Raw genomic sequence first — 17,210 nt, 5'->3', positions numbered from 1 at the left:
CTCTTTGAAAGCGAAGTCCAATCTTCAAATTGAACATGAGAGGAACAGAAAGCCTTGGACTGGACATATGCAACTAATGAATTAAAAAGTCTTCTTTTAACATCTTTTCTTTTATCTGGCTGTTAGCCTCACCATCACACAGAAAATACAATTCATGCGTATTGTATTCAGAATAATTTGGTTGGAAACCATACGGAAAATCCAACATGAGCAGCACATCACACATAACCAAACAAAGTGGAATACATTTTATTTATTATATATTATTTTAGATAATACTCCACCTTTTCTTTTTTGTTTAGTGTAGTATAGCTAGCTGGGTGTTAACATTTTCATTTACCATTCTCCGACTAGAAATTCTCGTTCATCGATGACCACTATGTAGCCCACCGGACATGTTTTGAATTATCTCATGAATTCCAATACAAAAAGTGATATAAAACACAAGTAGGCCAATGAACCATATTTGGCAAATTACACTTGGATAACACAGACGCTATGAAAAATTATAACCATGTAGCCAATTAGTGAAGAAATGTCATGACAACTGAAAAGTTATTTCATGTTATAAAAATGACTGAAACATTTCAAAACATATTGAAGAAACACATTTAGAACTTTCTAGGGTTAGAATTTAGTTATTCTTATTATTGGTATTTCACTGATTGCCTTTGAGGACAAAGTGCATTTACTTTTAAGTTGGTTATTTGCAATTTTATCAACCCTTTGACATAGAAATAAGGATACATTTGACAAAATCCACCCATCCATTTTCTGTACTGCTCCTCCTCACTAGGGTTGAGGGCGTGCTGGAGCCTATCCCTGCTATCTTCGCCCGAGAGGCGGGGTACACCATGAACTGGTCGCCAGCCAATTGCAGACACAATTTAAGTAGTAATTACTATTATGGCTCCAAATTGAAAACCATGCATACACAAACAAAATGTTCCAATGTTCCTTCTTCCAATAAACATTTTTAGTATGGCTGTGCAATATGGCATTAAAATAAAATATCAGATTTTTTTTTCTCTGACTAAAAGAACATTTTAGATTTTAATCTTTTTCCCCCCTTTGCTAACAGTGTCTCAAAGGTGTTCTCTGTCAATTGACTGTCTGTTGTCGTACTAGAGCAGCTCTAACTACCGGAGACAAATTCCTTTGGACATACTTGGCAAATAAAGATGATTCTGATTCTGATTCTGATGTTCAGCGCGATTGACTTTGTTATTGCCTTTCAGTAAAAGCAAAACAAGGTCAAACTGATTCGGCTCATGTCTGTTCCTTTGCAGAAATTAAACTTGTGAGTTGCTTTTTTGAAAACTAGTTGGTAAAGGTGTCAAAAAAGTCATCAAATATAGAAAAAAAAGAGGCCAAACGCAACTTTTGACTGGCATTTTTGACTGGCTGCGATGTCGCAATGTCTTTCCCGGTGATTAAAATGTAAAATTCCAGGCCCACGGTTTGCCATGAAACCGTTCCAAAAACAAGTTGCTGAACCCCACAAACTGCACGACAGTTGAGTTGGTTTCAACTGCGTCGCTGGGCGTTGGCAACACCCATCCATCCATCCATCCATTTTCTACCGCTTATCCGAGGTGGGGTCGCGGGGGCAGTAGCTTTAGCAGGGACGCCCAGACTTCCATCTCCCCAGCCACTTCATCCAGCTCTTCCGAGGGGATCCCGAGGCGTTCCCAGGCCAGCCAGGAGACAGTCTTTCCAGCGTGTCCTGGGTCGTCCCCGGGAGGCATCCTAATCAGATGCCCGAGCCACCTCATATGGATCCTCTCAATGCGGAGCAGCAGCAGCTCTAGTCTGAGCCCCTCCCGGATGACCGAGCTTCTCACCCTATCTCTGAGGGATAGTAGTTGGCAACACTCACTGTGCTTTTGTAAACTAGCTCCTCTCTCCTCCTAGTGATGTTGTCAGTGTAAGCAGTGCATGACAGCAGGGACATACTTTGAACTTCGGAGAGATGAAAGAAGAGAGAGAGAGAGAGAGAGAGAGAGAAGGGGAGAGGAAAAAAAATAAATAAATAAAATAATCGGCCTGACAAGTAAAACTTGAATTGACCGATAAAATAATGCCCCACAGCCCTAACTCTAAGTAACAAAATCTACTCAAGAAGACAAACACTCAGACCAAATATCCTGTAAATAAGTATATGCACAAACTTGGATACACATGCACAAACACCTGCAAGGGCGCACACGCACACCTACAGTCACACACACGCACACTCACACACACAAACACGGCAGAATCTAGTAATAAATTGCTTGTTGACACCTACAAGCTATTGTGTGTGTGTGTGTGTGTGTGTGTGTGTAGCTCTGTCACTTTACGGCACCATCAATTTACTCCCGCCACCCCTGTCCCACACTCCCTTACTTCTGCTGCTCAGGGTGAATCTCAATCATATGCATGTGTGTATGGACTCTGCATACGGTGCTTTACATAAAGGATACATTCATTTTACTCCATCCGAGACGGGCTGCAGCCTGTGAGCCCGTAAGAGGTTGGTGGGGGGGCTTTTATACATTTCAGCAGGTGGATGGGAGGGCACGCACACAGGCACGCTCCTCTCATTCTAATCAGATTGCCAGTTTTGTGGCCAGGGTGACTTTAGCCATAGCAGCCATACTGAGATTGCCACCATGGCCCGTCGCTAGGATGTCATCACCGCTAGCGCATGCATATTCATCAGGTATAAATAAGTATTATTCAGCACGTCAAACCAGCCTCCATAGCACTAACTCTTTTAAGTGAGGTTCAGCTACGACGAACGGCAAAATCCGTCCGTCATGGTGAATACAGTTGACGTCAAAGTTTTAAGAGTCGGGGAGAGAGAGAATTTAAAGGCACAGCATGCAAATGAAACTACAGTATGTGTGTGTGGCTTTTGGCTACACCTCATGAAACCAGTCAATATCTTTACATCCCCTTCTATTATGTTTTAATAAATAGATTTTAAAATACATTGCTACTTTTCTTGATTAAAACATTTTTGAAAATGTGGTGTTTTGGGGGGGGGGAACTGGAACGGATTATTTGCATTGCCATTCATTTTAATGGGGAAATATGTTTTGAGATACAAGCGTTTTAAGATGAGAGCAAAGCTCACTGAACGAATTATGGTAAACCCGTATCTCAAGACACCACTGTACTATTTCTAATAGTGGGTCAGCTAAGGTTGGAAGCATGCCGAGCCGATATCATATGGGTGACATAAACCACTGTTGGGTGCAAATTGGTTGAGCAGATTCGTCATTGCTGTGTCATTGTATTGTTTGACAATACAAGAAATGACAGAAATGACCACATACCAACACATGTACTCAACAGTCTCCACTTTATGGGCGCGTGCCCTCAATCTCCTCTAAAATAGCATTTGTCTCCTTATCGTGGCCAACAGTCAAAATACAGGAGACCCTCATCTCCTCCACTTTTGTTGTTTGTCAGCATGAAAACCAAACAGCCACAAACTGAAGAGAGTACAACTGAGCTGGCACTGGGCCAGTAAAAAGCAGCATTATATAGAACTGAAGTAGGTGATCCTGGGTGGCCATGGTAATGATAAGAAATTATACACCTGTGTATCGTCAACAGGATATACAGTGTTCCCTTGTTTATTGCGGGGGTTACGTTCCAAAAATAACCCGCGATAGGTGAAATCCGCGAAGTAGGAAACTTTATTTTTACAATTATTATACTGTGTTTTAAGGCTGTATTGTATATTGCTTATTGTATAAAGGTCAAAACCTGTTTTAAGGCCCAAACATTTGTTTAAGAAATAAAAATGTAAACATTTTCTGACAAATAATGATGACATTTTTTAGAAATAACAAATTTAATTTTAATGAACAACATATGAGGTTGGAAACCTAAGAAATTATTAATTGTGACTCGCGCGTATTTCACGCTTCCTCTGACCGTCCCTCTTCGTCCCGACGCTGCTCTGCTGTAGCGTCCTTTTCCACTGTGTTTTCCCGAGAGAAGAACATAGTTATAGGTAGTTGTTGCCGCTCTTTTTTTTTTCTTCCGGGCGAGAAGATTCTTATAAACAGACATGCCACCTTCGATAGTTAGCACCTTCCTTTGCCTTTTGGGTGCGACCGCAGGTGCCTTTGTCGGTGCAGCACGTTTCGTCGATATTGTTGGTTATGTCTGGGAGAAAACTTGCAAACAGGAGGCACTTTAGAGTCACACTGCGAGCAATCGAACACTAATTTAAATTTAGCAAGCCAAACGCATTCTGTGCTGTGCAGGAGATATGGCGCGGAGGAGATCGATTCAAATTGGTCTACAGTACCATAGCCAATCAGGACGCAGAATACAATGGGGGTTTTTACGCTGTAAAAAACAGCATGCAGAATTGCACTGTAAAAAATCCGTGAAATCAATTAGGACACAATGCGGGTTCGTAGGCTGTAAAAAACAGCATGCAAAATTGCACTGTAAAGAAATCCGCAAAGTCGTGAATCCGCGATAGTCGAACTGCAAAGCAGCGAGGGTTCACTGTATAGCTATTTAAAAACTACAAGACAACTACAGGAGAGCCTTGATACTGACATACGAGGTTACAAGGTTACGAACGGCGCTCAAGGAACTAGTTTGACAAGCAGCGTAAGTATGAGTAAGAATGAGTTCAGTCACGGAACACTATACCCCTCTGACAGTGTCAATCAAAACTGAGCATTATTATCCTTTGACGGCAGAATTTTTGATAGACCTCTTGTACTGGATCTCATTAGACTGTGAAGGTGTCATGGCTGGTGAGTGTCTCTAAAGGTAAGGAAAAGAAAATGGTGTGTGTGTGTATTTATACACATATATATACAGCAGCTGAAATAACTATTTAACACGTCACCCTTTCTCCCCCACTAAATATATTTCCAAAGGTGCTATTGACATTAAATTTTCACCAGAACAACTCAAGTGATACATACATACATACAAAGAAAGTAGAACAAAGAAGATCAGAAATTAAGTTGTGCGTAATAATTTGAAATGACACAGGGAAAAAGTATTTAACACATGACGAAAGGGAGGTGCAAAAAGGCATGGAAAGCCAAGACAATACCTAAAATCTATCAATAATCAAACAGAAATCCAGGCCCTTGTCAGTGCAAATGAATATCAGGCTGGTTCAGTCCTAATTGATGGCCTACGAAAAGGTCTCATTGCCAATGTGTGAATCAAGACACATCTCATGATGGGTAAGAGCAAAGGGCTGTCACAAGACCATCGCAAAGTAATTGTTGCAAAACATAACAATGGCATTGGTTACAAGCACATATCCAAGCCTCTGAACGTTTCAGTGAGCACAGTTGGGGCCATAATACGTAAGTGGAAAGCCAATCATACCACCATAAATTTGCCTCGATCAGGTGTTCCTTGCAATATTTCTGAAAGAGGAGTGCAAAGAATAATCCATAGAGTTGTCCAAGAGCCAAGGACCGCCTGTGGAGAGCTTCAAAAAGACCTGGAATTAGCAGGTACTGTTTCCACAAGGATAACAGTGACTCTTGCACTCCGCTACCATGACCTGTATGCATGCTCGTCACGCAAGAGCCCTTTGCTGGAATTTTTTTTTAAAAAAGCAAGTCAAAGCTCGTTTAAAGTTTGCTGAACAACATTTGGACAAACCAGTTACATACTGGGAGAATATAGTCTGGTCTAATGAAAGAACTCTTTGGATGGCATAAGGCACACCACGTTTGGAGGAGAAATGGCACTGCACATCACACTAAAAAAACATACCAACAGTGAAGTTCGGAGGAAGGAACATGATGGTGTGGGGCTGCTTTTCAGAAAATAGTACTGGTAAACTTCACATTATTGAAGGAAGGATGAATGGGCAAATGTACTTAGACATTCCATCCATCCAGCCATCCATTTTCTGAGCCGCTTCTCACTAGGGTCGTGGGCGTGCTGGAGCCTATCCCACCTATCATCGGGCAGGAGGCGGGGTACACCCTGAACTGGTTGCCAGCCAATCGCAGGGCACACATAAACAAACAACCATTCGCACTCAGATTCACACCTAAGGGCAATTTAGAGACTTCAATTAACCTACCCTGCATGTTTTCGGGATGTGGGAGGAAACCGGAGTGGACGGAGAAAATGCAAACTCCACACAGGCGGGGCCGGGGATTGAACCCAGACACTCTAACCAGTCGTTCACCGTGCCGCTGTACTTCGACATTCTTGACAAAAATCTGCTGCCATCTACTAGGATGATGAAATGAAAATGGTGACGTGTTAAATACTTATTTCAGCCGCTGTGTGTGTGTACATAAAATGTCAGCACCCCAACAGCAGTGCAGTGTAGAAATGCGTCTCCCTCTCAGCCTGTTGACAAGCAGCAACAGGACTGAGCTGCCGCCACTCGTGAAGCCCGCACGAGGCAGCATCAGAGGGCCCTTGGGCCTCTTTGTTGCCAGCTAAATTGTTCAGCTTTACAAATAGCTCCTCTTTCATGCATGGGCGGGCTCCTGAAAGCCTGAGCATGGCGGCCAGCTGAACAGCTCCACTTTGGGTATAAAAAAAGAGAAAAAGCAGAGCAGGGATTGTGTGGGTGAGAGCAGAACGGAGTGTGCGCTGCCCCTTTCCTTTTGAGTCACCACAGTGATCCCCAGAGGAAACAAGTTACCCTCTACTACGGCAACACCCCTCTAGCACACGACACAACCTTTGTGTGTGTGCGGGGCAGACTGGAGGATGGGAGGATTGTGCGGCTTGGTGCTTGTGTCATGGTGTTTGCCACCTGCTGTCGCACAATACCTTGGGAATTGTGTGTGTGTGTGTGCGTGCGTGCGTGTGTCTAGGAAGAGAGGCCTGGTTCCTGGGGGAGCCATCCTGCTTGGGGTGCTGCGCTATCACATGTCAAGCAGAGGTTATGAGTCCCAGGGGACGAGGGTCTACTGGCAACAGGGAGATGGACAAGACACATGAGAAGAGGGAAGACGGATTGAGGCAGTGTGCAGTGGTCTGGGGGGTCTGAATAGTGTTCGAGTGTCTGGGGAGTAGACACACGCAGAGGCGGGTGTCCCGCTGGTCCCTGCTGTTTAGGACACAAGCTGTCCCAGTGATAGAAGAGGGGGGCGGTCTGCACAAACAAAAGCTAGTGATTTAACAAAGTGGGCTGTTAATGACAGCGCTGAGCCTAATAAAATCACTGAAACAAAGACGAGGGAAGATAGTTTTGCTCTTTTAAGAGTAATATACTTTAGTCATACAGTCAATCAAGAGTGGAAAGTGTGTTTTTTTTTTTGTTTTGTTTACATTTCAGTGTTCTAGACTAATCCCATGTCCGCACAAACACATATTTTACCCATGCCACACAAAAACCACCTGGTCTTCAATTGAATGCAAAAGCAACAGGTGACACTAAAAGGCATTTTAGCCAATGAGAAGCCTGCAGGAAGTCACTGCTGGGAAAAAAAACAAAACAAAAAAAAACACTAACAACGAATTGAGGAAAAGGTAATCCACATACAAGCACCGATTAAGACGATTTAATGGTTATGGGTTAACAAAAACAAATGCCTCAACACACCGTATGACATCATACAAACAAGTGATATTTAAAAAGGGTTTCCCAGAAAAATCTCTCAAGTGAGCAAAACATAATTTGACAAACGGCCAAAAAATCAAATTAGGAAAAATAAATAAAAATACCAATATCTCTGTGGCTATGAAAAATATAATGGCTATAAAAATTATGAACTACTGTATTTTCATGACCATAAGGCGAACTTAAAAGTCTTAAATTTTCCCAAAAATGGACGGGGCACCTTATAATGCGGCGCGCCTTATGTGTGCACCGAGTTCCAAAATCTATAAATGTTGTTGTGTGACGAGCGCTCCGCTTGCTGCTTATACAGAGGAAAAGCGGATGTGGCTGAGGACAGCATGCGGACGTAAAGGGAGAAGGGTGCGCATGACAGAGGATGCTAAAGGCACACCCACAGTAGGTATATAGCGCCGGGGTGTGCATTGTGCAAAACAACATCGGTTTGGCTAAGGACCCCCGAAAATTGCACCTACAAAGAGACACGCTTACGAAGCAAAGTTTAAACTGCAAGCTATCAGTTACGTGGAGGAACTTGGGAATCGAGCAGCCGCGAGAGAATTCAAGATCAACGAATCCATGGTTCGCAAGTGGAGGAAGCAGGAAAACGAGCTTCGCCAAGTCAAGAAGACGAAGCTGTGTTTCCGCAGAAACAAGGCGAGGTGGCCCGAGTTGGAAAACCAACTCGAGCAATGGATTAATGAGCAAAGAACAGCTGTCTCTACAGTCACCATTCGACTGAGGGCAATAACGCTTGCAGAAGAAATGAAAATCGAACATTTTCAAGGAGGTTCGTCTTGGTGCTTTCATTTTATGAAACGGCGCCATCTATTCATCCGGGCAAGGACTACCGTGGCACAGCAACTTGTGGCGGATTACAAGGAAAAGATGGCCATCTTCCGCTCCTACTGCAGTAAAAAGATTGCCGACAAATACATCCAGCCCAACCACATCACCAACATGGACGAGGTGACGCTCACTTTCGACATCCCAGTGAAACACACTGTAGAGAAGAAGGGGACCACCACGGTAGCGATACGCACAACGGGGCACGAAAAGTCGGCTTTTACTGTTTTGCTTGGTTGCCATGGTAATGGACAGAAACTATGGTGATTTTTAAGAGGAAGACGCTGCCTAAAGAAACGCTTTCCAGCCGAAGTCACCGTTAAGGCGAATCAAAAGGGCTGGATGTACGAGGAGAAAATGAGAGAGTGGCTGAGTGAGGTGTACGTAAAGAGACCGGATGTTTTTTTTCCACGCTTCACCGTCCCTGTTGATCTGTGACTCCATGCGCGGCCATCTCACAGCCGTTGTGAAAACCCAAGTGCAACTAAGACTGGGAGGCAACGCCGGTCGAGTTACGCCACCATATGTGAATGGATTGTGGATGCTTGGGCTGCTTTGACTGTTGTCCGAGCTTTCACGAAAGCCGGCATCATTGCTGAACAGCCCCCCGGCAACGAGACTGACTCTGACGAGTACGAGACGGAACCCGCCGGGTTTGTTGGAGAACTTGCCCAGCTGTTCATTTCGGATAGAGAAGATGAGTACTTTGATGGATTTGTGGATGAGGATTGATCAAAAAATAACTTGAGTACATTGTTAAATACTTCAATAAAGTACAACTGAACTCAGTTTTGCTCCTGCTGCCTTTTTAAAAACATTGTTTTAGCGTGCATGCATGCTACCGTATATTTTAAGCTAGCATATGTTTTACCATGCCTGCGCCCAATAATACGGTGCGCCTTATGTATGTGTTAAATAGAGAAATAGACCCCATAACCTGAGACTGCGCCTTTTAATACGGTGCGCCCTATGGTCGTGAAAATACGGTGCATGATTCTGATCCTTCAAAATCCCTAAGATGGTGACAACTCAGGTTCCTCAAAATTGTGAGAAAGCGGAAGAGTTTATGGGTGCAAGAGAGAAGAGGAGGACAGACAAATGGCAAACGGGAAATGGGCAAGCGATAGTGACGATGTATGAGGAGGACGGGACAGTAGAACTGGAGGTTAGCCGAGAGAAAATGGGTGATAGAGACTGATGATACTCGAAGTGGTGGGGGGCCGGGCGGTTTACAAAACGTAGGTGACAGCTGGTGTCTGATCTGAGGATCCGTCCCTCCACCACCCAGCACCGTCTCTCGTCGTATTAACACGACCCACTGACTGTGTGAGGAGGCTGGAGCCTAAATCTTCTCCAGAAACTCTGATGTAACGGTGAAGGTCAGTGGAGGGAGAGCATATGTTAAGTGGACAACGATACAATATTTAAAATGATTGAACAATAACGTTTGTTTTTCATCTGGTTATTTTACAGACAATATTACAGACAAAGTCTAATTTTAACCAATAATTAGTCAGTGCTCGACAGCAACACTTCTCTGAAATCATCAGTAAGAACCTCAACAATACTCGCACTCTGTTTGCTATGGTTGACAAGCACCCCCCCAATCAGATAGCTCCAGAACTCCTAACAGCAGATAAATGCAATGAATTTGCTTGTTATTTTAGTGAAAAAATACAATCCATCAGGTTAAATATCAGCACAAATCAGCAAAATGATACTACATCTGAAGCCACCCAGGAAAAACTCTATTACCATGTCAGAATTTGATACAGTTGACCAAAAAACTGTAGAGAAAATGGTTCAGTAGCTGAAACCGTCAACGAGTTGTCTTGACTCAATACTATCTGATCTTTTCAAAAATTATTGCGAAGTCTGTGCTAGCTAATTTGCAGCAAAAAATCAATTGCTCACTTCAGTCAGGCGAGTTTTCTAAAACTCTTAAAGTAGCTGCCATTAAGCCTCTTCTAAAAAATATGTATTTAAATTTTTCCTCTTTGCTTAAAATGTTTATAAGCAGTTTTTTTCTTTGTTTTTAAATGCTTTTAATCATGTAAAGCACATTGAAGTACCTTGTGCATGAAATGCCCTATATAAACAAATTTGCTTTGCTTTATTTAAAAGCAATTTATATTAATAGAGAGTAAAGCATTCATTAGAAAAATATGTTCTCGCTTTTTTTTCCCCAGCACATTTTGAATGTAGCATATAACAATATCATGGGCCTAGGAGTCATATCTGTATAGAATTTGAAGATGGATTCTCATTTTATGGATATAAATATCTTTCATTAACTAACTCAAAAGACATGTAATCCAAGATGCAATTGTTTTCTTTCAATGTCTGTATAATGATCATATGATCACATAATGGCTCTGTGATGACTATATGGTTAACAAATTCAACACGTACATGTGCTGCTCTATAACCACTAGCTCTTACCTGCTATTCTGTTGTTGACACGATTGTGCCGGGACCAAAGCCAGAGGATGGCGTCAGTAAAGGTGTTCACCTGCATCATGCTCTCCTCGGCCATGTTCACAAAGTGCTCGGCGCACGGCCTGCAGCCAAAGAAGTTGCGGATGTAGCCCGTCATTGCGCTTAGCACCTCCATGGGATCTGGATGGGATACAGTAATCAGTATAGCACAAAAACGAATTTTTTTTTGGAGTATGCAATTAAACATTTGAAATACACAAAAACCTGTAAAGCGTTGTGAGATGGTTTTGTAAGTATTGTGTGAATTATACCGTATACCTTAATACCGTATGTTTTAAGCTAGCGTATGTTTTACCATGCCTGCGCCTAATAATACGGTGCGCCTTATGCATGTGTTAAATACAGAAATAGACCCCGTAACTGAGACTGCGCCTTTTAATACGGTGCGCCCAATGGTCGTGAAAAAACGGTAATGCTACTGCGCATACAAAAAAGTTTTTCCTTATCACCACACCAATTCAACCATCCATTCATTTCCTATAGCACTTGTTCTTATTAGTTGTCTCTTGCCAGGTCGGCATGGCAAAATCTGTTCTCAACCAGGATAAAAGTAAAAGTTAAAAATAAATAAATAAAAACTTATGAAGTACACTAATTGTTAGTGTAGCCTAACCCAGCCGACTTTGGGCCAAAAGCAGGATACAACCTGGCTCCGGCTGATCGCCAGCCAATCCAATTTGACCTATTTAAACTCAAAAGAACAAAATGGACACAGTGTTGATGAGAGATATTAGACTTCTTCGCACAAACACCATTTCCTAGATACAGTATTTGACTTTTGTTACTTACAGCCAGTAGTAGCTGTACATGCATGGTAGGGCTGGGCGATATGGCTAAAAATTCATTTCACGGTATAAATAATTAACAGTAACACTAAATATCGTGACATTAACACGTGTAAAAATGATAATGGAAGAAATTCTGAATGGGTTATATCAGGCGTGTCAAACTCATTTTTGTCACGGGCCACAATGTAGTTACGGTTTCCCTCAGAGGGCTATGATGACTGTGAAACCATAAATAAGTTTGATCGCCGCATTATAGCATCAGCTATCACCCATAGGTGTGAATGTGAGCGCGAATGGTTGTTTGTTTATGTGTGCCCTGCGATTGGCTGGCAACCAGTTCAGGGTGAACCCTGCCTCCTCCCCGAAAATAGCTGGGATAGGCTCCAGCACTCCCGCGACCCTTGTGAGGATAAGCGGCTCACAAGGATAGACACTCACAACAAATTGATGACAAATTAGTTTTGAAATCAGAAGTCAAGAATAATATTTTGGTCAACTATTAGTTATTGTAAAAAGGGGTTCGGTAGCAAAACAAATATTGCAATATCTCAAAGTTATTGTTAATTACATATGGCAGTTTTTAATTTTGGTACAGATTGTAGCCAGAATCATCCAAATTCATAAACATGATTTGCTTTCACGGGCCACATAAAATGATGTGGCAGGCTGGATATGGCCCCTGGACCTTAAGTTTGACACCTGTGGGTTATATAGTACCTTAGCAACGCTAAATTGATAAGATATAATGTAAATCTGAGGATAAAAAAAAGAATTAAGATTTATTGAACAGATCTCAAAACTCAAAATTAAAACTCAACCTTTCTATGTTGCAAAATAGTGTAAATGAACACAACATTGCTAATGTTATAAATATTTAATATACTAATATACTTTTGACCTTAGGAGGTTCCTCATGCTGATTGACATGGGGTAACACAGTGATTCATTTCCAGTTTTCGGACATGTGCACTGTGCTTACTATGTAGCTGATGTACAGTATTTTTATTTACTCTCTTGACCAGTGTTTCTCAAACTTTTGACACAAAGTATCATCTAAAAAAAAAATACTTAGCTCTCTAAGTACCATCATTGTGACCAACATTGAAGTATAGTACAGTCGCATTGTTAAAATACAGTCTTCATCAACGTGCCATGTTTATTGCTGATACATATTTAATGCACTGTAACATGATACACACTTTTGACGTCAACACTGCGCTTAAATAATAATAATTTAAAAAAACTTAAATAATGATCCAATTAAAATGTACTGCACCTAAGTTACATAAAAAGGACCTAAATGTATGAAAAAAAAGTGAGTTTAGTGGTGCGGCCCCACTGACATCAAATTAAGCTTTATGTGGTCCCTGAACAACAACCCCTGACACCCCTGACTTAGAGGAACGACTTCGCATTGTAGAAGGACAGTGTTTAGCCACACTAGCTAGCTAAGCACAGCTTGTAGCTGGTGCGGAACAACTTAATTTAGTGCCGAGCATTAGTAGTTCCCGAGCCGCTGGGAACACAGGGAGGATGAGAGACTGTCCGCGTGGATGCACGTACAGTACGGCTGGCAGGTCCTCCAGCTTCGTGAGGTGGAGGACCTGCTGTGATGACGTCACCAACAAGTGTTCTCGCAATTTGTCGATATAGTCCGAATCAATACCGTAGGCCAAATTTACATTGTCTACTGCATATAAAGTACTGTCTCTACCATGCACCCCTAATTCATGGTATCGGGCAAGTTTTAACAATGCATAAGAGCAATATCTTGGAGGCACACTGTATCTGGAAAGTGGTGTGACGTTCACACTGTGTATTTCAATTTCTAGCACATAAATGGCAAACTTGTGCCGCAGCTTTCTGGATTCCCACACTTATATGGGCCAGGAGTCACTGAGAGCTGGGTTAACCCCATATTGAAATGAATAATCTATATCCAATCTGTAGATTAAAAGAAGTTAAGTCTGTGTGAATGGTGGCCAGGTTGTTGTCTCAGGAGCTCGACAGTCCACAAACATATTTTTCCGGCAGCAGTTTGCTTTTGTTCTTGGCTTAGCGGACCCGCCGGGTAATAAACCGCACGGCTGCTCGGAGTGTGTGTCAGGACAATAGGAAGACTTTGTGCTGAGTTCACACCTGTAGTACTGCATTCAGTGTGTGAGTTCATGCGTGAGGTTTATGTCGTGATCAGGAGTAGTACTCCATGTGTCCGTATCTGTCCTGTGAGATGTTGACCTGTGGGGTACCAGATGGATGCCCCTTTTCGGCTGGTCCATCTGCAGGTCACGTGATGGTCCATAAACCCCCGGATTAACCCCTGTGTGTGTATGTGTTGAAGAGAGAGATTAACATCCCTGCTAGAAGTGGATCCTCCAGTCATCTGCCTTGTTTTATTAACCACTCACATTCCACTAATCTAACATAATCTCTTTTCACACAGTCACAATTAGGTTCAGTGCAGCTGTGACCAAAAGTTGGGGAATGTATAATAGTCTAGTTGATACCGAAGTTGAGTTATAGGTTTGGATGTATTTGTGTGTGTCTGTTGGGTAAATTTGGGTGTGCTTGGATGTGAAGTGAAAAGAGGCTAATTTGTGGACAAAGTCCCCCAGCACACAGAGATAATCTACGCCCTCCTCCTCCTCCTTGTGAACTCTAAATGGCCCTCAGTAACACGAAGTATGCATGAGTTGCGTGCACCTGAGCCGCCAGACTTCTTGGCCTGGACTGTAAGAAGGTGGAAGAGAGTCCACACGCCACAAGGATAACGTCTGAGGTGGGGTTGTGACCCCTGGCAACCCACCCACCTCACCCCCTCGGGCAAGGCAGCATCTGGAGCCTGAGAGGGAGGAAAACATACAACTGAGATTTTCCATTTTAAAAAGGACCACAGTTTTGCTGCCCTCTTCCCACATCTACAAACCTGTTCAACTTAATGAAGGCTGCTGCGTTAGTTTTCGTGATCAATGAGAAGTCAATCTCAGGTTAATGGCTTGGCCCTGCGCTAATGAACACAGGCAGCCCAGATATCTAACCACGAGCCACTGCTGATTTCGACAACATATTTCTTCTGACACAAAGTCGTTTCTCTCGCCGCCCTCTATTGCCATCACTGATGTGATTGACAGGGTTACTCACATATCAATAGTAAAGATTTTGGGCATGCGCGAAGTCCATTTCCTCGGAAGTGAAGTCAATTCATACCTTCTCATCGATTCATTGATCCATTGATCGGGCCAGCTAAAAGCTAATGATCTGAGTAAGTGACTCTTTCAATTTGCGAGGGGGCTGCCCACTGGACGCATGCAGGCTTCATTCCAAACAATATGGCCTTTGTACATATTGAAAAGTCTAATCATCAGGCACATCATTAGGAACACCAACATAATGACATTCACTAAAAAGTTTGAACAAAGGCTTACTTTTGACTGACCTTGGCAAAGAGGAATTCATTCCTTATGCCAAGCGCAAACGGCATGAGGTGAGAGGTTACGTTTTGATTGACGTTGCCAGTTCGTTCCTCTGTTATCCGAACTATTTTCGAGTGGTGGCACATGAGCAATGAAGAACCCATTCCATTTTGGTGCAGATCCAGAAAAAGGTGTGCATTTAGGAAATAATTTACACTATTAACCATTAAAGTAATTTTACACTGGAGTCAAGCTGGTCAGATCCAGCAAATAGAGCCGTCATGAAAAAAGCTCAGTGTGTGATACAGTTAGTATCTATTTAAATGCGCATTACTGCAATCTAAGGGAGTGGAGTGGAATACTGTATTATCTGTTCCCCACCACTGCCAACTACAACCATAATAATACACATTGTTACATCAGTGCCTCTCTGACAAGGTACTGTTATGGTAAGGCCTGAATTTTCTAAACTCTCAAATAGGATCTCATTAGATTATTGTGTAGGTGTACCAAATGTTGGATTTCTCTGGATCACATTTCCCCCATTGATTCACCTTAAATATGTTTCTGTTTACTGTTTTGTCAAAACTCACCTGTGCAGAATTTTCTAGGATCTCACTGAACGCTTGATATGAAACTTGGTCACCAGTCTGGTCTTGTAGCCATGAACTAAGGGACTTCAACAGATTCATCAGCATGGGACGGCCTGGGAAGTACTGTCGAAAAAACAGAGAATACTGTATGTGTTCAACTAAGTCCAACATGACGGAGTGTAGGCAGAGTTCTAACAGAATTTCCAGGCTATGGATTTGGAAAATCCAATTCATCCGAATAAATGGAAGAGGTATTGCAAAAATCATGACATATTAAGGTTTATTTACTCAAAGATGGGCAGGTCAGGAAGGTCACACTGACAAGACACTGAGCCACCTCCAACATCGGTGTGTCAGCTACAAGATTTATACACCAAAGCGCATTGGAAAAAAAGTATAACATAGAAACACTACTTTTGTAAATCTACAAAATTCCTCCTGAACTGACAGAAAATGTCATGAGTGTTCAAATTATACCCCACAAAGTAGCTAATCAGCACATCTGCCTCACAGTTCTGAGAACCTGGGTTCAAATCCGGCCCCGCCTGTGTGGAAATTGCATGTTCTCCCAGTGCCTGCATGGGTTTTCTCTGGGTATTCCAGTTTCCTCCCACATCCCAAAAATATGCATGGTAGGTTAATTGATGACTCCAAATTGTCCGCAGGTGTGAGTGCGAGTGGTTGTTTGTTTATATGTGCCTTGCGATTGGCTGGCGACCAGTTCAGGGTGTACCCCGCTCCTCGCCCAGTGTCCGCTGGGATAGGCTCCCGCACATTCGCGACCCTAGTGAGGATACATGGTATGGAAAATGAATGAATGAAAGTAGCTAATCATTACTAAGGTTTTGAGAAAATGAATAAGAAATGTATTCTTCTTATTAAAATCTGCAAAATCCATAAACCATGCAAAGCTTTTCTTTTAGGATTGAATTGCATCCATTAAACCTTTAAAAAGGCACACAGTTGAAGGCTTGAAAATGTAATTATCTTATGTGGTAAGTCTTGTTTCCCAATTCTAGTTACAAATTTTAGTCACTATTAATGATGCGATATTAGTATAATAAACACTATATTCCTTAAAGTCAACAAGGTTCTAGTGTCTTATAAGTGAGTCATATGGTGTGACTGTCCATCTGAATTAAGGTCAAAGTTACCAAAGAGGGTTCTCAAGGCCTACAGGACCGTCTAAGGCATAAACAGAAATAAATCTGTAAGAAACAGAACACTGCCCTATCATATGCCATGTTAGCTTGAATAAGCCAATCCCTCATGTGTCCTGGGCAAAAATGATGCACACAAATTGGACTCAATCAGCAGTATAATAGCTTGATTAATAGTTGCCAAAAAATCCCTGACAATGTTGTTCCCAACATTTATGAGCTGCACTTGAGTTATGGTGTGAGTGTTTTTCCATCTCAGCAACTTCCAAAAGAGTTCCACCTTTAAGCTGCTTCTTTCATTCAGATCCATTTCATAAGCCGCTAACAACCAACCAACA

The 17,210-nt window shown here is 42.3% G+C and overlaps 1 protein-coding gene across 1 annotated transcript in view; it reads right to left on the bottom strand.

The window, feature by feature from the left end:
* The window catches only part of qsox1 (quiescin Q6 sulfhydryl oxidase 1), a 45,695-nt gene that overhangs the window by 2,872 nt on the left and 25,613 nt on the right, over window positions 1–17,210 (bottom strand). The window contains exons 9-11 of the mRNA XM_061778988.1: window positions 15,713–15,835; window positions 14,410–14,548; window positions 10,862–11,038 (exon numbers count right to left, since the gene is read on the bottom strand). Of these exons, the coding sequence (XP_061634972.1) occupies window positions 10,862–11,038; window positions 14,410–14,548; window positions 15,713–15,835 (439 nt within the window). The remainder of the gene's footprint in view (window positions 1–10,861; window positions 11,039–14,409; window positions 14,549–15,712; window positions 15,836–17,210) is intronic.

This window comes from Phyllopteryx taeniolatus, chromosome 7 (assembly GCF_024500385.1).
Source record: "Phyllopteryx taeniolatus isolate TA_2022b chromosome 7, UOR_Ptae_1.2, whole genome shotgun sequence".
Classification (NCBI taxonomy): Eukaryota; Metazoa; Chordata; class Actinopteri; order Syngnathiformes; family Syngnathidae; genus Phyllopteryx; species Phyllopteryx taeniolatus.
Note: the sequence above shows the minus strand (reverse complement) of the source record. Positions and strands in the feature narration are given on the sequence as shown.